Source organism: Podarcis liolepis (assembly GCF_965112155.1).
Source record: "Podarcis liolepis genome assembly, chromosome: 4".
Taxonomy (NCBI): Eukaryota; Metazoa; Chordata; class Lepidosauria; order Squamata; family Lacertidae; genus Podarcis; species Podarcis liolepis.
The window spans coordinates 65,590,083-65,604,538 of record NC_139558.1 but is presented as its reverse complement, the minus strand read 5'-3'; the positions used below and the strand labels follow the sequence as shown (position 1 = coordinate 65,604,538).

Genomic DNA, 14,456 nt, shown 5'->3' with positions numbered 1-14,456 from the left:
AAGGCCAAATTCTGTCAGAGGCTCCGAAAACTAGGGCAAGCTCTGGGAAACTTTGTAATATTTCATAAGTTCTCTCCAGGAGAAGGCTGTCTTTGAAGATTGCTAGCCTCTGGGGAAGAGTGCCTTCAAAGTGGGACAAAGCAGCCTTTGACCGCCCCCCCTTCGAGCTCAGATGTGGTAACCCATGGGACTCTTTGCTGGTTTTGGCGCTGCTCTGCGAATCGTCATTCTGTTTCCCCCTCTCCCACCCCAGCTCCCCTTCAGTTCTTGACCAGTTCCTTCTGCTTCCCTCCCATTTCTTTTTTAAATAGAATGTTTTGCCAAGGGTGTCTTTGGCAAGATTAATCATCTTAATAGTTGAATTATGGGAGGCGAGCCTGTGTCCTGCCTCTGTAGTTTATCCCTAGCAGAGAGCTTGCGGTATTTGATCTGATTTTCTCTTACTTTAATCTTGCAATATAACATGGGAGGGATGTTGTTGTTTTTTTAAGCCTAAAAGATAATATGCTTCGTGTCTGGCACTTCTGCCCTACAGATCCAAGTATTTTATGAGAGCCAGGTCACTCTAGGGGCAGGAAGCTGAGGGTGCATCCACACCAACATACTTATCTTAGGAATTGGTTGCCCAAGGGGTGATGCATCCAGTCACAGATGGAGACATTGCTTAGCCCAGGCTTCCTCAAACTCTGCCCTCCAGATGTTTTTGGCCTACAACTCCCATGATCCCTAGGTAGCAGGACCAGTGGTCAGGGATGATGGGAATTGCAGTCTCAAAATATCTGGAGGGCTGAGTTTGAGGAAGCCTGGCTTAGCCCCTTGCTGTTCAGAGTGTCTTGCCTGTTTACATTGCTGACTGAGGAAAATACAATTTGCACCAAAGACTGCATAGCCTTCCTATTTGCTCCTTGCAGCCCATGCGGGAGTGATCCAGGAGAAAGAGGTGTGGCCCTTTCCTACTGAGTATACAAACATGCAGTTTTAAGTTTGTAAATTAATAAAAATAGAGTGCACTTACTCTGGTTCCCCTTTGACAGTGGAACGGACTCCCTCGAGGGGGTTGTGGACCTTGGAGGTTTCTAAGCAGAGGTTGGATGGCCATCTTTCATGGATGCTTTAGTTGAGATTCGTGCATTGCAAAGGGTTGGACTGGATGACCCCTGGGAGCCTTCCAACTCTAAGATTCTGTGATCCTCTCAGATAGAATAGGGACTATAAAGGAGACAGATGGCATGCCACCCAAAACTATACACCGGCGAAGCAAAGTTGAACAATGTGTCTGCAGTTATAAAAATACAGTGGAAGTGGGAGTATTGCTTTGTTCTTGGGTTCAGATCTTAGCTAGCAGTGGGCTTGCTTAGGTGCCTTCTGGAAAAATAATGAAATTTTCCGCCTGTTTAAAAACAGGAATGGTGACTGCAGAACTTTCACTGTTTTGTGACCATGAACTCATAAGTAAGTAAATTTTTATTTATACCCCACCCTCCCCAGCTAAACACAATCAAACAATTGATTAAAATACAGCTTAAAAATTAGAATCAGGATAAAATTAAATGACTGCCCACGAATTACAACCATAGGGGTCAGGAACCTCAAGTATTCATCAGGGCCAGCTATCCATGTTGGTCCCACATTAGCCAATAAAAGGGCCAAAGAGGTACAGGGTCCCATAGAGGGGGGGTCAAACTGGGCCAGACCGAAGGCCAGGCGGAACAGCTCCGTCTTGCAGGCCCCGCAGAAGGTCGTCAAGTCCCACAGGGCCCTGGTCTCCTGCACATTTTTTTTTTTAAAAAAGGAACACCTAAGTGAAAGAGCTATTTAAAAAACAACAACCCCACACTGAATACTGTTATAGCCTGTTCTGGTGACTCTGATATAGCCCCCAAACTACTAGTACAGTGGTACCTCGGGTTACATGCGCTTCAGGTTACATATGCTTCAGGTTACAGACTCCGCTAACGCAGAAATATTACCTCGGGTTAAGAACTTTGCTTCAGGATGAGAACGGCAATCGTGCTCTGGCGGCGTGGCAGCAGCAGGAGGCTCCATTAGCTAAAATGGTGCTTCAGGTTAAGAACGGACCTCCGGAACGAATTAAGTACGTAACCAGAGGTACCACTGTACAGGCATAACAGAGCTGCTTGCCAACTGCAGATGATTCCAAAGAAATCTAAACTGTGTGTGTTGGCCACTTGTAAGTCGGAGTTCCTCTCCTGTGTTGCAAGAGCAAGGATGTGTGAGGAGGGAGTCTGAATCCCTGCGGACAAATTCCAGTAGATAATTACATTTCTCCTTGCCAAATTCCCTCAGTAGCTTCCGATAAGGTCATTCTTCACTTCTTGGTCCCCAGACGGCCTCTTTTGTGTGTAGAGAGATAGCAGTTGCATTCTGCCCTGGGGCCAAGGGAACCATAACTGCTCACAGCTAATCTTAAATCCCATATTTAACATGTTTTGACTTGTTACACCTTGCCAAGTTTAAGCAACCTTGCTGCTTTGACCAGAAATAGTTAAAATGGTGCAGTAGCAGGTGGCATTGGGAATAACCTAATGTCCACATAAGCTGTGCCTAATGCCCTTTACTATTTTGCTTAACTACTCCTTTGCTCAACTCCTCCAGGTTACCAAGTGATGGTGTAGCAATTGGATTAGGAATGAACGGACATAAGTATGATTTCCTCTCAGGTCCTTGCTTTATTTCCCCAGAGCTTATTGAGCAGGTGTTGCGGAAAGGCTTTGGTCTCCTGGCATCTCAGCAGCAGCCACTGGTTAACTGTGTTACTCCACACGTGAAATTGGTTTGCTGTGTAGGAGAAGCTGCTACAAGCTGAGCCACCTGAAACACAGAAGCAGCTATGGCTTTTGATGGGCTTGGTGTCTCTGTGCCTTTCAGATACATCTGCCCAAAGCAATGTGCAGCTAGTGGCTCTTCACATTGTCTCCCTGTTCTTTATTTCTTGGTGCATGGCTTGTTTCTTAGACAAGAGCTGGTGTTCAGTCACGATTCCATCGCTGACTACAATGATGCAGGCAGAAATAAAACCCCAAATTTGCCACCCATACATGTCAGTTTATAACTCAGCATCATACCTTGACGCATGTCTGGAGTGAGTAATAATTGCAAGCACTTAAGTGGCAAAGTGTACTTGCCCCATGGAATATGCCCTTTTCCATAACGCTGATGTGTTTCTGGCACAGTATTATGATAGGTATGCATGGTTTCTCCTTTCAAACCTTGGAAGAACTGGTATTGTGTTAAAAGTGCAGAGGCTCAGAAAGCAGAGCTAAACGTGCAGCCAGCTCAGTGCTGAGTTTAACATGGGTTGGAAATCAGTGCTGGCTCCAGGATGTATGTATGTTTGTTTGTTTTAAATAAAGTTTCATTAAAAAAAATTCGCAGTACAATGAAAGACACACCAACTCACACCAAGATAACAAAAAGAAAAGAAGAAAGATAGATAAATATAAGATTCTCTATCACAAGTATATCCCATTTTTTGTCCCATACAGAAAATGATGTACCCTCCCAGTTCTCCCCTTCCCTGTCTCTCACACAAGGTCCTACAAACTATCGATCATCTTCATCTGCATGCAAATATAATGAGTAGGAATATTAAGAGAAATCATTCTGAGCCTGGATAGCTCACTTGGTTTGAGCATGGTGCTGATAACACCAAGGTTGCAGGTTCAATCCCCGTATGGGACAGCTGCATATTCCTGCATTGCAAGGGATTGGACAAGAGAATCCTCAGGGTCCTTTCCAACTCTACGATTCTATGAAATAATAATAGAATGCCGAAGACAGAAAGATAAGAATAACAACAAAATACTAAGAGAAAGAGAGATCGATAGAAATGACTTCCAGCTATCCATCTGTCAGTTGTGTTAGCAAGTGTTCCTCATCCTCGTTCCTCGTTTCTTTTGCTTTCCATCCAAGAAGTCCAAGAGAGGTTCTTCAGTTATATGTAAGTCATGGCTCCAGGATTTTGGTTGTCCTCTGTCTGACAAGGACCCTGGGGGCCCCTGAAATTGGAAGCAGTGAGACATGTCTGATCTCACTACCCCACGGAGCATGCCCTGCCCACCATTTGCAAGATATGTTTTTAGCTGTTCCCAATACAGTGGTACCTCGGGTTACATACGCTTCAGGTTACAGACTCCGCTAACCCAGAAATAGTGCTTCAGGTTAAGAACTTTACCTCAGGATGAGAACAGAAATCGCGCACTGGTGGCATGGCAGCAGCGGGAGGCCCATTAACTGAAGTGGTACCTCAGGTTAAGAAGGGTTTCAGGTTAAGAACGGAGCTCCGGAACAAATTAAGTTCTTAACCAGAGGTACTACTATACATGGGCAGCTATAATTGAAAGAAGTGGGGGTGGGGGGCTTATGTTGTTAGGCCACATGGTGGCGCAAAGCAAATGCTTTGTACATCAAGGGGCCACCCCAACTCGGTATGAACGAATAAACCTTGCAAAGTCGTGTCTTTTGCCAGCACAGACAGCTCATTAGCTCAACCATTCCAGTCTGGAGAAGCATGTGAACGCAGAACAGAGACTGCCACATGTTTCCATCTTATTACAACTCAGAGGAAGTAAAATGGAAGAGGACTTCAAAAATCTTGAATGCCACAGCAAAATGCCCCCCCCCCAAAAAAAAAACCCCAGAGGGGCAGATAGCATGCTCAGCATGTGCACATGTGTGTGAACACACACCGTTGCTCCGCTGGAGTGTGTGTGTGGTACTTTATTAGCAGATATAGGCTGCCCATTTAACATATACAGTTACTATAGCAACTGAGGTTTCCTTAGCAACAGTGCCAGAAAATAATCCGGTACCAATTAAAAATAAACTGTTAGCAAGGGAGGGGGGGGCAGCAGTGGGAGGAGTAGAATTTCTGTGAATTGGTTCCTTTCCCTTGTTGCTTTTTCATCCCAAGGACTCCCAAGCACTGGCAGAGACATGAAATAACGTTTTTCTTCTTGGCACCAGCCAGGAAGGTGCACTGGGTCACGTTGCCCCCTCTTGGTGGCTGAGGTTATTCTCCTAAAATTAATAAGGTGGAAAGTATCTACTCAGCAGTATGAGCCTAAGCCTCCCTATTAAAGCAAGCTCCCTAGAGAGAGGAGATGAGGGCTCCTTTCCTCTATATGTCATGTCATTGCAGAGCACAGCTATCTAGTCTTTATTAGCATACTGATTAAAGCCAGCGGCAATATAGGCTCCAGGGGAACTTCTTAATGTGTTGCCAGGATGCATAAACCTTGCATGCTGTATTAGGAAAAGCAAAGTTCTATTGTCACGAGAGTGCTTTTATATCAGAATGTTTTGTGCCTCACCATATCTCCATTCCCTCCAAAGCAGTCTGGCATGGAAGGGTTAACGGAATTGGGGAGCTTTTGAAAGACTCCAGGGAGGGTGCCCTCTCTCCTTTTGAAACTTGTAGCAATGTGCTGGTGTCAGACGTGTGTTTGTGTGTGTGTGTGTGTGTGTGTGTTGTTCCATATTATATCGTTTTTTTGTCTTCCGTTTCGTTACGATGAAATCCCAGACCTACAGTTAGAGAGAATTGTGAGTTCCATTTTTTGTAGCGTCTGTTCCTCCAGGGAACAGTTTAGGAACAGACACAAGTGAGATGGGAATTGCATTGTATTTCCTGTTTTGCCACTGCTATAGGATTCTCTGATATATTTTTTTAATGATCAATGAAGAACTGTTTATAAAACTTGGGGTGATCTACATATTGACATGGATGGGTGTAATATACAGGGGTTTCTAAACACACACACACACACACACACACACACTTATCATTTCAAACTCACAGTTAATTGTAAAGTCTGCTAAGAGTTTGTTTACATGATCGGTTATCTTGGAATAATTAACTCCTCAGCTAACTCCATCTTCTGTTTGCTGACACATTCAGAGAAGTTAATCAAGGCTGAAGCAATCGTAAACGGAAGAAAAGTACAGTGTTAAAAAGAGGATCCAGTTACACACCTTTTTGTCCTAAGAAAGAAACAGTACAAAATGCTAAAGTGGTAACTTGCATCCACAAAAGCTATGAAAATGAGGGTTGAGCTAATGCCAGATGTGCAAGTCTAAAAAGTACATGAAAAAGTAGAGAGAAAACAAAGCACAAGGCAGATATAACTAAGCTAAATGCAGCAAGCAGCAAGAAGTTTAAGGAGGTGATGCTCAAAGGACTTAGCCTAGGCCTGGCCAGCCCAATTAAGATAAAAGACGAGAAAGAGAGCACTCTATAGGTAGGTAGATGTAAGGTCGGCAGTTCAAATCTGCCTGACAGAGTGAGCTCCCGTTGCTCTGTCCCAGCTTCTGCCAACCTAGCAGTTCGAAAGCATACCAGCAAAAGGAGATAAATAGATACCTCTCCGGCGGGAAGGTAAATGGCATTTCTGTGCACTCTGGTCCTTGTCACGGTCCTCTGTGCACCAGAAGCGGTTTAGTCATGCTGGCCACATGACCCAGAAAGCTGTCTGTGGACAAACACCGGCTCCCTCGGCCTGAAAAGGAAGATGAGCGCCATACCCCATAGTCGCCTTTGACTAGACTTAACCGTCCACGAGTCCTTTACCTTTAGGTAGATGTGTATAAACCCAGGGTGAGGAACCTCAAAGCTGGGGGCAAATGTGTCCCCCGAGTCTCTCTCTCTCTCTCTCTGTCACTCAGGGCTCTCCCCAAGCACTGCTGCTCATCAGCCCAGCTCTGTGCCCTTATTGGGTGCTTTTGTCTTTCTGGGATGTGCCTTTGAACTGGGAGAAACACCTATTGCTTGCTTTGGTGGAACATGGAACAGGTGTGCCTGTATGTTGTAGAAACCTTGTGGCTGAAATGTAGCCCTCTGTATCAGGCATAGGCAAACTCGGCCCTCCAGATGTTTTGGGACTACATCATCCCTGGCCACTGGTCCTGTTAGCTAGGGATGATGAGAGTTGTAGTTCCAAAACAACTGGATGGCCGAGTTTGCCTATGCGTGCTCTGTATGAAGGCGAATCACACCCATAGCTTCACCCACTTTTGCTTATGGCCTCGCCCATCACTGGCATGTATCCCCTGAAAGGGTGGCCTTGGGCCCAAAAGTGGTTCCCTACCTCTATAAACAGATGCAGATAGAAAAAGAAAGAAAGAAAGAAAGAAAGAAAGAAAGAAAGAAAGAAAGAAAGAAAGAAAGAAAGAAAGAAAATTCCCAGACATGGTGAATTTTGGTGAAAGAAAGGCACTCTTCACATGTGCAGAGGCATCCTATACATAGGTTGGAATGAACAAGTAAACAAATAAAAATAATTGAATGGTCGTGGTTGCTGTTTGCCCTAACCTTTCTGTCTTTTGTGTGTGTCCCCCCCCCAAAAAAAAATCCCCTTCCTCCAGTGACAAAGCTGCAGGTCAGCAAATCCAAGCGAAGCATCACCCTCGTGGAGAACAAGCCCATTCCCCTGAACTGCTCTGTGAAGTCTCAGACCAGCCCAGACTCCCACTTTGCCGTCCTGTGGTATGTCCACAGGCCATCGGACACAGACGGGAAGCTCATCCTGAAGACCACCCACAACTCTGTGTTTGAGTACGGCACCTATGCTGAGGAAGAGGGGCTGAGGTGGAGGCTGCAGTTTGAGAGGTCCTTGTCCGGGGGGCTCTTCAGCCTCACAGTCCAGAGAGCCCAGGTCAGCGACAGCGGCAGCTATTACTGCCACGTGGAAGAGTGGCTGCTCAATCCCAACCATGCCTGGTATAAGCTGGCTGAGGAAGTGTCTGGCCGGACGGAAGTCACTGTCAAGTTGCCAGGTAATATCTCACTTGCCATATCTGAAGCTTGCCTAAGACTTCATGTCTATAGCTGTTTCCTGAACCGCAGCAACTTCCTGTCTGCACTCTCTGCCTGGCAAGTTCCCAAAGGAAAGCTAAGCCTCTCTTCCCACCATAAGCATGTATCTTGGCCCCACTGCACATTTGCTGTATGGACGCATCCGTGTGGGAGTGTCACTGTAGCCCCATTTCCATTCTTCCGCACGTCACAGGAACTTTAGGAGAGCAAATCTGAGAGAAAGAAAGGGCAATATGCCTTCAGTAAATTCTCGCAGCAAAATCATGTTCTCCTGCATATTCGTACTCTGGCAACCTATGTATAGCTCAGGATCTCCTGCTTCTCAATAGCAATCAGTGGGGCATCACAGACAGGGTGGTGTTGCTCTCTTGCCTTCACAGTGCCAAGCATCCATGCCAGTCCCGAGAGAGAGGAGGGCGAGGCATGGGTTGGCTCAGCGCAGTGCAGGCTTGCCAGCAGGAGCATCCAAATAGCCCCACCACCATACCCGCACTGCGCTGAGCTCCCCACACTTCCCCCCTCTCCCTCTCAGGAACTGGCATTGACGCTTGGGGTGGGGAAGGCAAGTGAGCAACGCCACCCTGCCCTGCCTGCGCCAGACTGCTGCTTTTGCTATTTGAAAGTATTTCAGGACACAACTGATAATACTGTTTACGACTGGACCTTTACCTTTAGGTTGGGGAAGGCTGTTATAAAATCTCTGGCTTTGAGAATGCCTCTGTTTCTGACTACAGGAGTCTAGATTTTCATGGCCCTGGTGCATGAGCAAGGAAGTGTTTTCCCCTGTTTGCTCAAACAGGCTTTAATGGAAGGAGACGGTCTTCTATGCCTCTGAGATGGTATCTCATTGATAGTGATCAGATGGAGAGGTATCTGTTTGCTTGGGAAAGCTCTGTGTCAAATTCCTCCCCTCCTGTACACTTTAATTTTATTTATTGCCTGGGTCCCAGTGGTGATGTGGAGTGATGGTTTCTGTTCTCATGTGCTGAGCTCTTAGAAATGAGAGTTTAATGAAGAGGGAAGTTGGCTGCTGAGGGGCGATCCTTTCCCTGACAAGAATGGAAAGTGAAGGAAGTAAGGAAGTGTTGAATAAATCAATGAACCGCCAGCCAACAAATAGAGAGGCAGAAAGGTGAGGTCTATTATAGAGCAGAGCCTGGGAGGGCTGGCAATTCCCAGCAGCTAAGCATTGCTCCAGAAAGCTTTGTGTTGACATCTAAACATTTTGTCCTTGAAGGACAACCTGCTTTTTCATATCAGGCCCAGCAGAGTTGGGAAAGAACAACAGGTCACAGTTTTGACACAGGAAGCAAAGAGGAAGGAGCCAGGGCCATTTGCTTTCTCAGCATTGAAAAATAATCCTCAATATTACAAAAGCACATAGGGGAGTTTCCCACAAGTTAGGCTGAGACCTGAATTTCCAGGCCGTACAATATCAGGGTTTCTGAGTGTGCCAGGGGATTCAGTAACTGGCCCAAGGTGTGGCTAGTCCTTAGTAACTAGCTGACGCTGCATTTGGAGAGCTTCAAGTGGTGTTTAATGCTTTCACTGCGATGGAGTACATTGTGGCATTTTGCATTTCAGTCCTTGCATTTGTTGAAGTAAGTCCTCTGAACCTCACTTCTGTAGAAAGAAACGAGAAGCCTGCAAGAAAAATCAGAGCCCATACTATTCAAGAAATCACACTGTCATGTGGTTGGCACTGTAGAGCAAATCACACTAAATTGGTACAAAAGAGCCCCAGGCAGCCAGTCTGGAGGAAGTTGTGTCCAATTAAGGCCAGCTGTAAAGGAAGTTCCTAATCCCTGGTGATGACCTGCTGCTGATATTCCAAATAGTCTGGTTTGGTACATTTGCAATCCCTAAATCTTATTAGTAGGTATTGTGTCTGCAGATTGCATGGAGGACAAAAATGCCTTATTGTTCTTCCGATTTCAGGGCCACCCTGAACAGTGTGCAGAGCACAAAGGAAACCAGTGACCTTCCCCTGGAGGGATCTCTTTAGATTAATACCATTAAAAGCAAATATATAATGCTGAGCTGAAGCAGTATAAAACAAAGACTACTGCTTAAGTCCTGTTGCATTGTCAACTGGTTTTCTTTTTAATTTTATGTTGTTGCTTTTCCTCTACTCCCCCACCCACCCAATAAAAACCCCAGATAACCTTTTGGAAGTGAACCAGACTCAGAAGAACATCACAATCCTGGAGAATGAATGGGTGACCTTAGAGTGCCTGGTCACCAACCGGAGCAGCCAGGCTTCCCAGTTGTCTGTGGAGTGGTATGTGTGGAAATCGGGCCACCCGGAGAAAGAAGCAGTGCTCAAGCTGACTCGCCAGGCCACCCTGTTATACGGAGAGCTGTCAGCCCTGAACGATCTGAAGAGCCGGCTGCGCTTGGAAAGCCCCTCTCCAGGCCTCTACCTGCTCACCATCCAGAACATGACTGTGCAGGACAGCGGGACCTATGACTGCCGGGTGGAGGAGTGGATACTGGGTCCCACAAACGCATGGTACAAACGGGCAGAGGACCTGTCTGGGCTGACAGCCATTGTGGTGAAACAGCCAGGTAAAGTTATCTGTGGGTCCGGGGCTTTGGGCCACCAAGAAAGAAAAGCTCAATCACTGCTTATGGTTAGGGAACTTGCTGTGAAAAACATCCAGCTGCTATATATATATATAGAATGCCTCTCCCTACTGCACACCATATAGATACAGGAACTGCAGCTTAATATTTGGAGAAAGACAAGTTGCCTAGGCTGAGTATTTAGGGGCAGCTGTACCTTTGTTCTCTCCCTACTTCTGTCCTCTCCTCTTTCCCCCTACCCCACAGTCCTTGCTCCCCCTTCCAGGTTTCGGGAGCTTTTTGCCGCCTCAGTTATTTTTCCGTTTGTTCTGTTCCGTTTTCTGTTTGTTCCGTTTGTTCTGAGGCTTTCCCCCAAGCATGCTTTTACCACCCTCTTCTGCATGGGCGGTGCTCTTTTGGCTACATAAATATTGGCACTCACCCTTTAGGCTGGGGAATAGGAGTAGGGACATGGTCAATATCTCTCACCTTTCTTTTTCTGCCTAGATTCATCACACCTTAACATTTGCAGCTAAGCCACTAGGATGCAGCTGGCAATACACACTTTAGCTTCTTCAGGACCCTCCACAACCTCTGTGTTCCAAACACAGAGATCCTTTACTAGGATTTTGAAATTTGCCATCTCTCTTCTCTGATACTGAGGAAGGATCTGTCATCTCCTTCCCCCTTTGCAAGGTCTCTAAGCCCCTAAACCCCAGAGCTTGACAAGAGCAAAGGAAGCTTAGGCATGTTTTGAAAACAAGGCCATCTTGTTTTGATTTAATGCATTTAAATGGGGGGGGGTTGGGGGGGTTATAAAACAGCTTTCTGTTTACAAACTCACATTGGTTTGTTGTGATATTGTGTGAGAGTTAATGGGAGATAATTGTATGCTTTGGGTGCTTGGTTGGCAGCTCAGGTTAAGATTTTAACCTCAGAGTTCATAGGATGGAAGGGTGAGGACACAGTCATTTTCCATGCGGAAAGTTTGACAGTGAATTTACTGGCAACACAATTTCCCACAAGGGTAACGTTTTAAATTAGGTAAAATGAAAGTACAAAAGAAATTTCTAAGAACTAGGGAAATAATGTGGCTTTGAAGTGCTTAAATTTAGTCTGTACGCATTTCAGTCACAGCTTCTAACGTGCAGCACAAGTTTAAGATGGTGAAATTTGGCCTCTGAAATACCCTTCAAATTGGTGCAGCTGCTTGCAGATGCCTCTCACAGTCCCTGTGTGCTTCAGCCAGACTGGTTGGTGCCTGTGGAATGTCCAAAACGTAGCTTGCGATTGAATAGGATTTTCCAGGGCTGAGGACAGGATTTGCAAGCCAGCTCTTGGGAGAACGTGAAAATCTTATCACTAACATCTTTGCTAGAGAAACATTTTTCAGGCCAAAGAAGAAAGAGCTAAGTGTCTCTGTGGGGAAAGAGTTGTCTCCAGGCATTAGTAATTGCGAACGCTGCACACATTGCAACTAAGCTTCCAAAATCTTCCTTTTGGGCTGGAAGTTCTCAGATGACCTGTTACAGCCCCAAGATAGACCAACGGTTCTAATTTGAGGGTGGAAACCTTAACAGCTACTTTTGAGTTGTGAGGAATGGGAAAGAGGTGGTGGGAATCATTATGCCCCATAAACCTTTTGGCTCATTCACAAGGTTCAAAAATAATTAAATGTCTTTGTACACACCAGGAATTCTTTGTCCTGTCCATTTACTTTTATGAATTCTCTGCTTCTCCCAAAAACATCCTTTGAGGCTGTTGATCAGATTTTCCAACCCTGAGGCCAGTGAAATAGTACAAACTCTGAAGAAGGGGGAAAGATTGATGAGGCTTTATTAATATACAGTTGGTTGTATTCTTAATTATATAAGAAATGCTTTTGTTTTTTAATTAGTGCAATGTGAATGTATAAGTACTGCCATATTTCTAATAACATAGCTTATATCCCCCCGTATGTCTTGGAGCAAATGATACCAATGCACTATATCCCACTGTTTTTGTATGCATTGAGCAGTCCTTGTGCATATTGCTATGTGCTAGGGCTTATGAAATTCCACCCTTGAAAATGTTTGGCTGCATTTTGGTGCCACTTCCTGTGTCCCAGGAGCGGCATCTCTGCTGCTTCCTGGGGTCCTATCCCACACACCTCCGGTAATGGTGAACAAGACATGGGGGTGAGGAGGGGCTGTGTTATAAATATGCACTTACTTCAGCCCTTAGTCATGATCTCCCTCATTTGAATGTTACTAGAGGTGTCAGGAACCTAGTAGCTATGCCCTTCCTGTTAATGCAAATACCACCCTTCAACAGGATACCTCAAGCTTATTTGTAAGCGACTCTAGGAGCTCTTTCTGGCTGGAGAGCAGAATAAAAATTTTTGCAGAGTCTACTGTTACATCATGACTCTCTATAATGGTGGCTCTTGGAGTAAAGAATAGGCTGCACAGCAACTTCTTCTCTTTCCCAGAGGCTGTTTTGATTGGGACAGAGACATGGCCTTCAGCTCATTGTCAGCAAGTTGCAATCAGTGTAATAAAAGAGGCTGCACAGTCCCGCCCATTGTGTTGTTTGTGTCATGGGCTTACTCTCTTCTCTAACCCTTTGTTTCCCTACAGTTCCTTCCTTAATGATCGAAAAGTATGCAGTGCATCCATAAAGGTTGCTGTTTTCCATTTCTCCTCCCTCTTTGGATCTGTTAGACCTGAAGACAGGAGAGAGCCATCACAGGCAAACTCTGTTCCAATTTGAGGGAGATTAAGTCCTGCTTAGCTGGCCAGTGATCAGGCCTCCTGAAGAAGCCATGTCTGTGCATTTATGTCTGTACAGTGAGAGAAGCTAACCAGTCTCTGTGCATGTTCCCACCATCTTCAGATGCCTCGTTGCAAGTGGACACAACCATGGCCAACCTCACCGTGACAGAGCAGGGGCAGTTCCATCTGGATTGCAACATCCTCTCCCTCTCCAGCCGGGACTCCCGCTTTGCCGTGACGTGGTTCAGTGTGAAGATTAAAGAGAAAAGTGGGCCTGCTGGTCGCAAGTATGCAGAAGAAAGGGAGGCCTTGTTAAGAGTAGGCCAGGATGCCATCTTCAGCAGAGAAGCCAGCCCCTGGGAAGGCCGGCTGCGCTTCCAGAGACTCTCGGCTGTTCTCTATCGGCTGACTGTGTTGCAAGCAGGGGCTACAGATGCTGGCAATTACTCCTGCCGGGTGGAAGAATGGCTGCTCAACCCCAGGGGAGCATGGTACAAACTCGCAGAGGAGGATTCTGGCCTTATGGCTGTTTATGTGCAAGACTCAGGTGAGTCTTTAGTGGGGGGGGGGGATTTTGTGTGTAGAGGCCCAGGGGTAATACAGCTTGAGGGGAGCGAAATTGGCTAAGGTTTTTTCAGCTAATGGGGAAGATCTTGGAATTTCAGTTTTGTAGGGAAGCCAAAACTTAACAGAGACAGTGGTTCTTTTGGTTGAGAAGTTCCCAATTTGGCAATGCTGTCAGGGCTCGCTCACTGTTGATTACAATTGGGCCTAAAAGGCATGGGCTTGGCTGAGTCTCCTTATTCTTAGAGAATGTCCCATTTCGCATCTTGCCATAATCCCTCAGCTGTTCCTGGCAACACCTGCAAATTCTGCTCATGTGTTTAGGGTTGAGAATTACATATATCATGCTGCATGTTTCAAGGGTGAAACCATATGGCACTTCAAACTTCACTGGGTGGAGCATAGAAGCAACTTGCAGAATAATAGTGCCTGTGGCACTCTATGTAGCCGATTAACAGCTGAAGCTTTCCTTGAATTAGCTGAGAGGGGCGAGTATGTATTGTGATGACACTGAACGCACGTCTCCTGCAGCCCAATGGGGCACCTGTTGCATTCCAAAAGTAGGACAGGCCACCAGCTTTCAGACAAAGAGGCTTTGTAATGAGTGTTAAATCTAGAGTTATGAAAGTGGGCAACCTGTGGCCCAACCCAAGCTGTTGTTGGGCTACAACCTGCATCATCCCTGACCATTGGCATTGCCAGCTAGGGATGATGGGAGTTGGAGTTTAACAACAGCTGGA

At 45.9% G+C, this 14,456-nt stretch overlaps 1 protein-coding gene across 2 annotated transcripts in view; it reads left to right on the top strand.

Annotated features, from left to right (window-relative positions):
• The window catches only part of IGSF3 (immunoglobulin superfamily member 3), a 117,122-nt gene that overhangs the window by 99,264 nt on the left and 3,402 nt on the right, over window positions 1–14,456 (top strand). For both annotated transcript variants that reach the window (XM_083498563.1, XM_083498562.1), the window contains 3 exons: window positions 7,384–7,794; window positions 9,995–10,402; window positions 13,274–13,699. In XM_083498563.1, coding sequence (XP_083354689.1) covers window positions 7,384–7,794; window positions 9,995–10,402; window positions 13,274–13,699 — 1,245 coding nt within the window. The remainder of the gene's footprint in view (window positions 1–7,383; window positions 7,795–9,994; window positions 10,403–13,273; window positions 13,700–14,456) is intronic.